This window comes from Somniosus microcephalus, chromosome 12 (genome assembly GCF_052327205.1).
Source record: "Somniosus microcephalus isolate GS21.2 chromosome 12, FLI_Smic_1.0, whole genome shotgun sequence".
Lineage (NCBI taxonomy): Eukaryota > Metazoa > Chordata > Chondrichthyes > Squaliformes > Somniosidae > Somniosus > Somniosus microcephalus.
Window position 1 is genome coordinate 53510361 of NC_140998.1, and position 14343 is coordinate 53524703.

General features: G+C 43.5%; 1 protein-coding gene across 3 annotated transcripts in view; it reads right to left on the reverse strand.

Annotated features, from left to right (window-relative positions):
- lrrc9 (leucine rich repeat containing 9) overlaps positions 1-14343 on the reverse strand; it is a 225406-nt gene that overhangs the window by 139286 nt on the left and 71777 nt on the right. For all 3 annotated transcript variants that reach the window (XR_015080189.1, XM_086002874.1, XM_086002873.1), the window contains exons 12-13: positions 8841-9020; positions 112-229 (exon numbers count right to left, since the gene is read on the reverse strand). Coding sequence is in view for 2 of the 3 variants with exons in the window: in XM_086002874.1 (XP_085859000.1) it covers positions 112-229; positions 8841-9020 (298 nt within the window). In the remaining variant the exon portion in view is untranslated. The remainder of the gene's footprint in view (positions 1-111; positions 230-8840; positions 9021-14343) is intronic.

Sequence of the window (14343 nt, forward strand, 5' to 3'; positions counted from 1 at the left end):
TATAGTTCCCTTCCAAACAAGCACTTCTCTACTCAGTTTTGTGAACTGAAACTTTGAGCTATTATTTAATTTAGTGATGATTTTTTTTTTTTTTTTTTTTTAAGTACATACCTTATATAACTCTGCTTTTTTGAAGCCATCCTCAAGAATATGTAGAATTTCATTTTTTCCACTGGATAATTCTGGATCAAATACGTAAAACAGGTATTCCAGCATCTTTTTGTAGTTTCTATACAAGGATAGAATTGTTGATTACAGTACACAATGATTTACCTGAAAAGGCACAATTGTTCTGCTACTGCATAAGATTAATAGCAAGAGAACCTATGCTAAACACTTTTAAGCTGTCATTTAACAGTCACTAAACTAGAATTTTGGCTCTGCTTTAATTATATCCGCTTCAACTTAAAGTTAAAAGATTTGTAGGAAATTTTAAATTATTCTCTCTCTGCTGCTTTCTTCCTCTCCTGTAGTTACCATTTTCACAATTTGTACCTGAAGTTTTCCAGGGACTATCGAAGCTTTGGTTATTACTGGGGGAGGGGAGAGTGTGGAAGAGTGTCATTTGCAAATTTACAATCAGTTTTAAAAAAAATAAGCCATTACTGTTGAAGTGCTAAATTTACATATGCACATCAAAAAACAGTTGATCAATAAAAAGCACTGAATCTAAATTTTCTCTTCAGGAAATCTGTTGCATCACTAACGTCACTGGAAAATGACAAAAGGCTGTGGTGAAAATTGTTAGGATTTTCCCTCATTTCTTGTCAGGGACTTGTAGGTTGGTTATTGTGGATTGTACTGCTACTCTGTTGCTAAAACTGATATTTAATTTAAAAAAACAAATTTAACTATGAGATTGCTTTAAAACTGTTTGTCAATCCCCTCTTCCTTCCCAGTTCATCGAGCCACTCTTTTCTCCTGCCCCCACATTTCATGCGAGCACTCTTTTCCCTCTCCCTCAGACATACTGGCATTCTTCTCCCCCTGCCTTCTGGTTCATGGAGTTAGTCTTCCACAATTTACCACCATCACAGCTTCCACCTGATGCTGCTGCTGCTCTGGATGATCAAACCGTGCTGTACACTGTGAACAGGAATACCTGATGTTGCAAAACTGTCATGATGTCAGAAATTCCAATGACCAAGTTGAAGCCAGGAAGGAGAAATGTGTTAAGTGGGTGGCATAATTTTTGTGGGGCCGCAGCATTTTTGCAGATTCCACAGTAAAAACACATTGGTGATTTTCTAGTGGCCCTGTATGTTATTTAATGATTTATTGTACAGGTAGACTACCCTTTATCCGGACTTCCGAAAACCGAAACCCTCTAAAAACCGAAGGTTTTTTCGTTCAGCGTAAGTCGTGCGTACGAACGAAAAAACCTTCGGTTTTTAGAGGGTTCCGGTTTCGGAAGTTCGGATAAAGGGTAAGTCGTGCGCACGACCCCCCCGCGGACCCCACCGGCCCCGACAACCGCCGACCCCCCCGCGGGCCCCGACAACCGCCGACCCCCCCCCGCGGACCCCGCCGGCCCCGACAACCGCCGACCCCGCCAACCGCCGACCCCCCCGCGGACCCCGCCGGCCCCGACAACCGCCGACCCCCCCGCGGACCCCGCCGACCCCCCCGCGGACCCCGCCGGCCCCGACAACCGCCGACCCCCCCGCGGACTCCGCCGGCCCCGACAACCGCCGACCCCCCCGCGGACCCCGCCGGCCCCGACAACCGCCGACCTTACGCTGAGCGTCAGCGTAAGTCGTGCGCCCGACCCCCCCCCCCGCGGACCCCCGGCGACCCACCTTCCGAAATCCGAAATTCTCCTTTATCCGAAACTCGGCTGGTCCCGAGGTTTTCGGATAAAGGATAGTCTACCTGTAATTGTAAAGACCAGCACGGTTATGATACAATTCTGAAATATAAACCAAAAAAAGAGTGGAAATTCACAGCTGGCCAATCAGCAGCTAAAAAAAAGTTTTGGACTTGAACCTTTTGTAAAGATTCATTCTCGTTCCAGATACATGTTGATTGTTCTCAATATAAAAGTCAATTTCCACAGAAATTATCGTGTTTGCTATGAATCAACACTTGACCTTGTCACAACACATTTAGGATAGTGGTCACAGGCTGAATAATGAACCACTGGGGTATGGACTAGAAATAATAATGGGGTCCCTCATACCACTCCTGAAATCTCCGACTAATGTGAAACACTTTACTATCAGACTCATACCTCAGACTAAACTCTTCTAAATATTTAAGAAGCAAAATTAAACAGAAGCAAAAAAGAACAGTTTAGATAGATTACAGTACTTAATTTAACTATACATCAGTTCTTAAAAAAAAGTTCTAAATTCTGAATAGTACTATTCCATGATTTTGATCATATATCAAAACTGAGGCAGTGTAAACATTCACCTTTTCAACATTTTGTGTGATTTTGTTTGTTTATGTAAATTTGTATACATTAAAGACCATACAAGTACACACAAAGAGTGCTAAAATCTTCAAGACATGAACTTAATGCACGAACCGGCTAAAAAGAAAGGGATGCATGATGGCCCAGAGGCTGCAGATGAGTCAAGAAAGAGGCTGACAGGTGACAATGTGGTGTCAGATGGTCCAGAAAGGCCCAGAGGCAGTTCGGTTTCATTTTCCTGGGCCCGCCTCCATTGGATCCCCAAATCTGTCAGACCCAAATAACCCCCCAAAACTGCCAGATCGTGGATCTCCAATACTGCTCGACACTCCTCCCCAGACCTCCTCGACCCCAATTCTTCCCCAACTCCCAGATTCCAGTAAGTATCAATCTATTCTCATAGACCTTTAGGCTACTCTCTCCCATCCCAGAACCAACTTTAATGATCCCAGATCCCAGGACCACTCTCCCAGAACCTGCCTCAATGCTCCAAAAAACTGTCTGCACAGTACCCCGAGACCCTGAGGCCCCATTCCAGTACCCCCAGATCTCAGAACCCCTAAAATAGTGTGTTCTTGGCTAAACTATTGTCAACTGCTTTATCAATGACTTTCTGATTTAAGGTCAAGAGTGCTTGACAATCCCACATAGTTCAGCTCCATTCATAACTCTTCTGATAATGAAGCAGCTGATGGTAGCTTACAGCAGGATGTGACAACATCCAGGTCTAGGCTGACAACTGGCAGTTAACAGTCATACCATATAAGTGCCAGGCTCAAACAACAGAAAGCCCAGCCACCTCCTCTTGATCTTCAAAGGCACCACCATCGCTGAATCCCTCACCATCAACATCTTACATAAAAATATACATAAAAGTTATGACATGGAAACAGGTTATTTGGCCTAACCAGTCCATGTTGGTGTCTACCCTCCACACGAGCAATTTGGGGGGTTATAATTGCCTAGAAGCTCAACTGGACCAGCCATGTCAATGCCGTGGCTACTAAAGCAGGGTAGAGGCTGGGTACTCTGTGATGAGTGGTTCATCTCCTGACCCTTCAAAGCCGCTCCACCACCTTCAAGGCTCAAGTCAGGAGTATGATGGCATACTCAACACTCACCTACGTGGGTCCAGTCGTAACAATACTCAAGAAACCCAACATAATCCAGGACAAAATGGTTTACTTGACTGGTGCCCCTTCCACTGGACTCAATATCCACCCCTCAATCATCAGCACACCGTGGCTGCAGTGTGTACAAAGTACACGATGCACTGCACTAAGTCACCAAGGTTACTTTGACAGCAGCTTCCTCCCATGCAACCTCTACCACCAAGAAGGACAAGAGCAGTCATGGGAACACCATCAGCCCAAGTTCTACTCCAAATCACACATCATCCGGAGTTGGACATTAATCAGCATTCCTTCATTGTTACTAGGTCAACTTCATGGAATTCCCTACCCAACACCATCGCCACAAGAGATTAAACTGCAGAGGTTCAAGTAGGTCAACGACCACATTCTCACGGCAACAAAGGAAGAGTAATAAATGTGGCCTTGTCAGCATTGCCCACATCTCAAGGACAATTTTTTTTTTAAGCCCAGAGACCCCATTCTTGTACTGTCGAACCTTGAACCCCCTCCCATTGCTTCAAGAGCCCAGGGAGACCCCGAATACTGATAAATATTACTTGGCATAACAACCTTTTCTTTTAAAACCTCTTGACTCATTGTGAATAAAGGCCACAGGATATTGTTAAGTCTGTGTGTTATATTGAGAATTACTACACAGACCACAAGAGTAAAATTTAACAGGTCTTTACTAGTCGAAGGTCAGGGCGGAACTGCCCAATAAATCATTACACAGCACTTATATACCGGTGCGGTCACCACCGGTATTACAGTATACAGCAGCCAAGATAAAGTAGTGCAACCCTTAAAATAGTTCTCTTAAAGGTGGAACGGTTACATACACTACAATCCTCCCTTTTCAGCTTAACAGTATATATTCCCCATTAAACATAACATCATAACATATATACACAACTTCATGTAAAAACAGTTCACAGATTCAGTCTCTCTGGAGGCTTCCTGACTCGGTCCGGATAACGCCTCGGTGGTGTAGTAGTTTTCGGTGGTGTAGTAGGTTTTCGTTGCTGGGGTGACTCATCTAATAGTCCTTCACTGGACTTAACAGCTTGAACTTTCGTAACTTCAGAACCAGCATTGTTGACTTCTAAAGGCTCGAGTACCTTGGGAAGTTTTTCTGCTTCCAGACTGATTTGGCTCAGTTCGGAGGGACCACGTGCGTGACCTGGTGGGGGTGATAATGGTTCAGATGAGTCATCATCTTCTGCTTCTTCTCTATTGTCTTCTATTTCCTCCATCACTTCAGCTTTTGCCTCTGCCACCAATTCCCTGAGTGGCTTATTACTGCTGACACTGCTCACAAAGGGGTGCTCTTTCTTCTTAGCTTTCAACTGATCGATGAATTTGACATATTCCCTTTCTTGCTCAGCTTTGATTCGTTTGGCCTCATCGCGCAGACGGTTTGTGTGTTCCTGATCCATTTTCTCAATCAGCTGCTTCTGCTGTCTTCCCAGATTCTCCAACTCTGTGTCAAAGAACTTTTTCTTTGCATTCATCTCTTGCTCAAAACGGCAAATCATTTGTTCTAATTGCTGTTGTAGTTTGAAATTGAGTTGAGTTCGAGCCTGGTGTTCCTCAGAAATGTGCATGTCTGTAGACTGGACAGACTCAGAATTCTCTGTCAAACTATGTTGTTGTTGTTCAGTGGAATTCTGTTCTGATACTTTGTTCTCTTCTGAAGCATTTATGCACTCCTTCGTTTTTCCATCATTAGTCTGCAAGTCCATTTTAAACTTGTCTTTTGCACATGGGCTGGTCTTACCATCATCAGTTCCAGAGTCTGAGCTGATTGTCTTCACCGAGTTCTCACTCTCTGCTTTGTCACTGTCACTGCTGCATATGCCCTCATCCAATATTCTGGACAATCGTTCAGGTTTAACATCTTTTTGTCCGGAATCTACCGTTATTGCTTTTAGGGAGTGCCAGTCCATATTTATTTTCCTGATCCACTCCCGTCCCAGAAGTGGTGGACCTCCCTCAGGTAGTACATTTATGTCCATTCCTTGGTGTTCTTTGCCCTGGTGTACCACCTTGACTTTTATCTTTCCGATGGGGTATACTCTTTGCCCCGTGTATGTCTGCAATACTATCTCCGTATCCCGTAGGGGAATATGTGTGAATAACCTTTTGTAATCTTGCTTATTCATGACCGTCAACGCCGATCCGGTGTCCAATTCCATCTTCACTTGGACTCCTGCTATCTGCAGTGTGACCCAGATAGTTTGTCGGTCAGCTTCCTTACTCACATTGTGAATTCTCAGACTACCCAGTTCCTTGCTGTTGAAGTCTGAATCCGAATTCTGTTCATCCGAACTCTTCTCAGCCACCTTATGTACCTTTCTGCACTTTTCCTGCGGTGACTTTTTGTTGCTGGTCTTCTTTCCTGACCGGCATACTTTAGCTATGTGACCAAGTTTGCCACATTTTCTACATTCCTGGTTTTTAAACCAGCATTGGTTCTGATCGTGTGTTGTCTTCCCACAACGATAACATTTCGTTGTACCCAAAGCCGTTTGATCTACGCTGAGTACCGCTGCCTTCAGCTGCATTTCCGCAGTGCCTCTCGCTGCGGCTTCGTGCGATGCTGCAATAGTGACAGCCTTATCAAGTGTAAGATCATTCTCTTCAAGTAGCCGCTTTTGTGTTCCTTCTTTCGACAATCCACACACGAATTTGTCTCTCAGTGCCTCTGTCAGTCTTTCCCCAAACTGACAGTATTTCGCTAGCTTATGCAGTTCAATTAAATACTCCGTGTTGCTTTCCTCTTTCCGTTGCGTTCTCGCATAAAATTTAAATCGTTCCGCTAACATCAGCGGTGTGGGGTTCAAATGATTTCTCAGGACAGCAACAATATTAGCGAAAGTCTGATCCGCCGGTTTAGCTGGTGATAGAAGATGCTTCAATAGCCCGTATGTCTTCGCACCCATTGAGTTTAGTAAGGTTAGTGCTTTATCTTTATTTGATATTTTATTTGCCTTACGATAAATCTCTATGCGTTCTACATATGTGGCCCAATCTTCAACATCGGGATCGAAATCGTTGATGTTACCACGCTTAGGCATCCTCGCAATCTTCTTGAGAAACAAAAAGAAATTTTTCTTTAACTTTTTTTTTCAAAATGGCGGTTTCCCGCGCTTGTCTTCTTCCCCGCCTGCGAAAATGGCGGCTTCCCGTGTTTGCCTTTCTCCCCCGCTGGCTGTAATGGCGATTGCCGTATTGCTGCGTTCACCCTCCCCAGCGGTTTTCAAATCGTGCCTCCCAGCCCCTCTTGCAGTCCGGTCCTTTCCCCCCGGCTGCGGCTGAGTTCTCCGCGGTTTTTTTTTTTTAATTTTCTCCCGCGCCTTACGCTGACCCGGTCGCTGCGCCTCGCGGCCTCGGTAGCTGCCCGGCCTTTTTCACCGGTCGCGGTCAAGCTCTCTCTCGACGCTGTTGCGTCTCCCAGCCCGCTTGCAGCCCGGTCTTTCGCACCGGCTGCGTTTGCATTCACCGCGGCTTCCGTGCCTTACGCTGCCCCAGTCTCAGCGCCTCTGGCCCCGACTTCTGTCCGGCTCTTTTCCCCGGCCGTGGTCGAGTTCTCCGCCCTTATATCCTCCGTTCTTCCCTCCCCTATTTCACAGCCAACGTGGCCGACTTGCTGCTCGTCGCTGATCGGCTTACCCTCCACCGTGATAGAAGGGATGATCACTGCCTGTTGCTGATGGAAGGCTTCGTGTCAGAATTCTTCCTTTGCTCTGCAGACCCGAGTCTTCTCTCAGCAGAATGATGAGGGCGGATGCCTCTTCTCGACGCCCGTTAAACTGCCTTGGATGTATCTCTGCCGCAGGGTAAGATCGTACTCGTCGCCACTGTTAAGTCTGTGTGTTATATTGAGAATTACTACACAGACCACAAGAGTAAAATTTAACAGGTCTTTACTAGTCGAAGATCAGGGCGGAACTGCCCAATAAATCATTACACAGCACTTATATACCGGTGCGGTCACCACCGGTATTACAGTATACAGCAGCCAAGATAAAGTAGTGCAACCCTTAAAATAGTTCTCTTAAAGGTAGAACGGTTACATACACTACAGATATCAGCTATAATATCTTAAAAAATGACATATAGCAAGCACTTTGTGCTTATAAGAGGACATGTTTTTCTATTTCTGTAATGGCTGAATTCATGGATACGTGTTAAATTTAAGCTGGTGTAACTTGAATCTCCCATGAAATTACAAGATACTTATCTTTCAGGACCCCAGTTCCTAAGACTTGCATCTCTAAGGTAGGTTGTGCAATGGCGCTATGCACTTCACATTGCATTTTTACCCAGATGCAATTGTCATCCGCTCCACCAACTGGCAACCTATCTCCGTGAAAAGTGTAGCCCAAGATCTGGACCCTTTCCCCTGCAACTTGCAGCTCCCAAGATGCCCATAAACTGCCATCCTCAGCCCCTTGCCAGTTTTCTCCCCTGATCAGCACCTTACAACCACCTGTGGAAAATGTGGCTTGAAACCAAGTATCATCTCCTGTCCACTAGCCATTATGCATGACCTGAAAAAATTCTGCAATCTGCCAATCTGTGGGGCCTGGCCAGATCCCTCCCCTGGCCACCTCCTCATACCTGCCACTGACATAAGAAAAGATAGCAAGAGGGAGCAAAGAAAGAATGAGAAAATAACACAAAGAAAGAGAAAAGTAAAACAGGAGAGAGAAGCAGAAGAAAGAGAGAAGAGAAAATGAACAAGAGAGTAAGAGCGAGAGACAACCAGGAGAGAGAGAGAAGCAGCAACATGTAGAAAACAAAGACAGGTGAGCAAGACAGCATATCCTGCAACATACCGTGAGCAACACCAAAGGAGATCCACTATAATATTAAGAGATTGTTATTTCTTTTGTTGCTAGGAAACATAACACTATGGTTATCATTACAAGACTGTGAAATAAGGGCACCATATTATTATTGCACTGTAGGAAAAAGTATAGAATATGTAGAGGTAGACATTATTTTATTAATATGATTTATGGGAACTAAAAAGGTATACTGTGTAGTATTGTTTCTCTACATTACAATAGTGACTACACTTCAAAATTACACTATTAGCTGTAAAACGCTTTGAGATGTCCTGAGGTTGTGAAAGGTGCAATATAAATATATACATGTTTTTCCTTAAAGTCGCATGTTGTGAATTGCTGCTTTGTTCTAAATTAGGAGGACTTTTAAAATCAATCTCATTAGGGCTGTAAGTAAAAAAAAAACTCAGAGAGGAACATACAATTAAAGTTACTCACTCTGATTTATATGATGATCCTTCTCTGTTCAAAATAGATTGGATCTTTTCCTCATATTTCAACCTCAGAATTCGATTGTGAACTCTGATTATGCGATTTATTTTTAACCCTGTCACTCCAAGTTTTTTGAAGTCCCAAGCACAGAATCGAGATAAGATTACATCATAGCAGGAAGTGAACCTGTCAGGGGAAGGAATATTACATTTGTTTATACATAAATATCTTGAAAAATTCATAGATATGCTTAAATTTACTCATACAGAATGCAACACATAATTTTTAACCTATGCTACAATAAAAATAAGTTAAAAATAAGCCATCAGTACACCAGATTTTTTTTGTAAACAATTTTAATTCTAAAAATGAAATACAAGGAAATAATTCTTCCTTGGAAATTTTGAAATTGTAAAATTCTGCTTTTTTTAAAAAAACAGCACCTTGCCTATACAACCTTTAAATAAACTATACATGTATCTATCTACCTAATTAAAAGTCTTGTATATAGTGCATGACTGGCATTCAAAAGCTGTTTTTACGTTGTGCTTAGTGGAATACTACAGCTACCATCTACTGACAGGTGCATCTCACGAAGCTAGCAGGAGCTCCAGAAAAAAACTTGACAGATTCACAAAGGCCAGCTGCTGGGGAGGACCTTTTTTTTTTATAAACTGAGTCTTCCAGTTGGAATCTGCTAAGTTTATTCTGGGGCTGCCACTTGCACGTCCAGAGCTGCCGGCACTAGCACAGCACTGAGAGCAATGCAAAAACAAGAATGTCACACGTGGAAAATGTCTAAATAGCAAGTGTCCATAGGGCAAAACATCCTGGTTGGCTCAAATGAAAGAAACAACAAATAACAAATCTTTGTTAACTGAATAAATAGCTTAAATATAATTGAAAAAGTAGTTAAACTATTAATGATACACTACTAAGTTACAACAAAAACTGCCAATAAGCAAGCAATCAGAAAGCTAACCAGGCTAACTCCTGCTTCTATTTCTTATACAGTTCTTATGTTCAGTAAGAAGCAAAAGCCAACAGAAATCATTCAAAAGATTTTTCAAGTGACTTCAGTGGTCACCTTGGTTTTTCATCCAGTCTAGAGTATGTTTAAAAATTAAGATAACAAAGACAAAAAATTAAATACAGCACTGAAAAAAATCACTAAAAACTTACCTATACTAATAGTTTTCATCTGCATAGGCCTACCCCTTTCTCAGGGCCGCAGGTTTATTTTTGAACCCAGTTCGGGGTTCCTTCACCAGCTCAGGACCTTCCTATAGCTTCTTTCTCTCTTTGTGTGAATGTACAATGCAACAAAGTTCCAGCTTTTTGCAATGTCAGCTCATGTGCATCACATCCAGCCTCTGCACTGACATATTTTGGTTTTTTTCTCTTCTAGCCACCTTACCTGAAGTTTCTCCACCCATTCCCAGGCCACTTCGTTGCTCCTGCCAGCCTTTCCAATGCTTTCAGTCCAGCTTCACCACTCTCACACCCCTCTGCAGGGTCCACTTCCACAAACTGCACTGACTTCTGTCTGTGCTCCTCTATTATAGTTCCCCATGGATTGAGCCCAACCGCTCCTGCTTTGTCCTCCACTTTTCCACCTCAGTCAGGCAACAAAACCTGGTGTGCATTAATATTCTGAGACAAGATAAGCCCATCAGTAAAGCACCATTAAAATTCACAGAGGTAAAGATGTCAGTTCTAGCATCCACGAATTGTAGGTTTGTCAGTTTGTAAGACACTGGGATTTAAATTGAACATTGTTGCACCATTTTATAGGCCTAAAATGGGCACACTGATAACCAATTTATCAGGGTAGAAGCCTGTGGTGATGTGCATGGGCATTCAGGCCACCGCTAAATTGGTTGGAGACTTTTTTTAGGCTGCACTATCAGCCGCCTGAAATGAGTACAGGCCTCCTTTCAATATTGACCTAGATTGTTAAATTAGTTTCGACTAGTCCTTAAAGGAACCACAAGAGGCCACCAAAAAAAAAAGGCCCCAAAACATACAGGAATGTGGTATTCGTGGAATTGGAAGGAGCAGGAGTACTCCTCCTGGCTCCACAAAACTGTTAGCCGCTGCAAGCCTGCCATCAAAATCATTACAAACCAAATTACCGCAAATTTGAGTTTTTCCAATGAGCTGGAATACCATTATGCCTATTTGAGTTTATTTCAGTTGATTACTTCCCACATATTTGAACCTTGGACCATGCAACACTATTGTATTTTGTTAATTTTCCATCCATTTGTTTGTTCTGTTTGAAGTTACTCAGTATCAGATCATGTTGATTATGTTTGAATCTGCTAAGTGTGATAGTTAGAATGTGCTTTCAGATTACTGTTAATGTTTCAATTAGTTTTTATATATTTTGCATTCCTGCTAATAACAGCAGGAACTGACATTGAGTCACTTCATCAGCCAGCTCCTTAATTCCTGTCTGTCCCATCTGTTTTTGCTCAACTTGAATTTTGGAACTAGTATTTTTTTCTTTTTGAATGCTCAATGAATTATCTTTCCAGAAATATCTTTCTGCATATATGAATGGACTCAGTAAAAACACACCTGATGCATCAGAAGATGCATTGCAACAAATTTAAATTATGTCCAGCAACAGTGTTAAAAGTTTGCTTAAAAGATTACATCTCCTGTCAGAGAAGAAAACTTCTGGAACTGCTTGGCAAATTGGGAAGGCGAGACCATTCTTTAGTTGAGCTGCAGATAAGAAAAGGTCATGCAAAATTGTTATGCACACTTAAAAGTTTTGGAGGCATTTGAATGTGCATTTCCAATGTTCAATATAATTATGTTTAATTATTTTCTTATCGGAACATAGGAAAAGGAGTAGGCCATTGAGCCCCTTGAGCCTGTTCCGCCATTCAGTGAGATCATGGCTGATCTGTGAGCTAACTCCATATACCCACCTTTGGCCCATATCCCTTAATACCTCTGGTTAACAAAAAGCTATTAATCTCAAATTTAAAATTATCAATTGATCGAGCATCAATTGCCATTTGCGGAAGAGAGTTCCAAACTTCTACCACCCTTTGTGTGTAGAAGTGTTTCCTAATTTCACTCCTGAAAGGTCTGGCTCTAATTTTTAGACTACGCCCCCAAGTCCTAGACTCCCCAACCAGCGGAAATAGTTTCTCTCTATCTACCCTATCTGTTCCCCTTAATATCTTAGGAACTTCAATCAGATCATCCCTTAACCTTCTAAATTCCAGGGAATACAACCGTAATTTGTGTAATCTTTCCTCATAAGTTAACCCTTGGAGTCTGGGTATCATTCTGGTAAACCTACGCTGCACTCCCTCCAAGGCCAATATGTCCTTCCTAAAGTGTGGTGCCCAGAACGGCTCACAGTACTCCAGGTGTGGTCTAACCAGGGCTTTGTACAGCTGCAGCATAACTTCTACCTCCTAGTATTCCAGTCCTCCAGATATAAAAGCCAGCATTCCATTAGCCTTTTTGATTATTTTCTGTACCTGTTCATGATATTTTAATGATATATGTACCTGGACCCCCAACTCTCTTTGGACAGCCACTGTTTTTAGCTTTTCACCATTTAAAAAGTACCCTATTCTATCCTTTTTAGGTCCAAAGTGGATGACCTCACATTTGCCTACACTGAAATCCATTTGCTACAGTTTTGCCCATTCACTTAATCTATTGGTATCCCTTTGTAATTTTATGCTTTCATCTACACTGCCTACAATGCCGCCTATCTTTGCGTCATCGGCAAATTTGGACAGATGGCTTTCTATGCCATCATCTAAGTCATTAATAAATACTGTGAACAGTTGAGGCCCCAACACAGATCCCTGCAGGACACCACTAGTCACATCCTGCCAATTAGACTACAAAGAGTCTGCAAAGGGATATAGATAGACTAAGTGAGTGGGCAGTAAGGTGGCAGATGCAGTATAATGTAGGGAAATGTGAGGTTATTCACTTTGGTAGGAAGAATAGAAAAACAGGATATTTTTTAAATGGTGAGAAACTTTCAAATGTTGGTGTTCAGAGAGATTTGGGTGTCCTCGTGCAAGAAACACAGAAAGCTAGCATGCAGGTACAGCAAGCAATAAGAAAGGCAAATGGCATGTTGGCCTTTATTGCAAGGGGGTTGGCGTATAAGAGTGAGGAAGTCTTGCTACAATTGTACAGGTTGCATTATCATGAATGCCAAGTTGTGAAGCATGCAGCAGACCACCACGAAATGGGATACCCGCTCCGCCAAGTACTGGATGTTCTTGCCATGGAGGGAGTGCAGCGAAGAGTCACCAGACTGGTACCTGGGATGGCAGGAATGACGTACGAGGAGAGATTGGGTCGATTGGGCTTATATTCGCTGGAGTTTAGAAGAATGAGAGGGGATCTCATTGAAACTTATAAAATTCTAACAGGACTAGACAGACTAGATGCAGGAAGGATGTTCCCGATGGCGGGGGATCCAGAACCAGGGGTCACAGTCTAAGGATAAGGGGTAAGCCATTTAGGACAGAGATGAGGAGGAATTTCTTCACCCAGAGAGTGGTGAACCTGTGGAATTCTCTACCACAGAAGGCAGTTGAGGCCAATTCATTAAATATATTCAAGAAGGAGTTAGATATATTTCTTAAGGCTAAAGAGATCAAGGTATATGGGGAGAAAGCAGGGACAGGGCACTGAATTTGGATGATCAGCCATGATCTCATTAAATGGCGGAGCAGGCTCGAGGGGCCAAATGGCCTACTCCTGCTCCTAGCTTCTATGTTTCTATGTTTCCTCCCGAGCGGTCAAGGCAGCAGAACCGTTGCTTCAGTAGCCCGATGATGTTCCTGGTGGAAGCATGGCTTTCATTAGATGAGTGCTGGGCATGAGTGGTGGGGTTGCAGAGGGGAGTCATGAGCTAGGTAGACAGTGGATAGCCCTAGTCTCTGAGCAGCCACCGTCGAGTTTGCTGTGGTGGCTGGAAGAGTGCTGGCACACTGGACTGACACAGGATGAAGGCAGCATGGCTGCTGCCAGGATAGCGGGCATTGACATTGAGGATTCGCTGCTCGTGGTCACACACCAACTGCACATTAAGTGAGTGGTAGCCTTTGCGGTTACAGAAGATCTCAGGATAGTTATGCGGCGCCCTCAACGTCACGTGTGTGCAGTCAAAGGCGCCCTGCACCATGGAGAAACCTGCTATTTGGGCAAAGCCACATGTGCACTCGCCCTGCTTCTCTCTGCTCAGAGAGAAGACAACGTCGTCCCTTCTCCTGCTGTAGAAACCCTCAATGACTTCCTGGATGCAGCGATGGGCGGCAAACTGAGACGTTAGCTATGTCTCCTGCTGCAGACTGGAAGGATCCACTAACAAAGAAATTGAGGGCCATGGCGATCTTGACTGCCACTGGGAGAGCTGTAGTCGCCCTGCTCTCAGGCTGCAGGTCTGGTTGCAGGAGGTGGTTGAATTCTGTGACTACCTCCTTGGTGAAGCGGAGCCTCCTAAGACACTGCT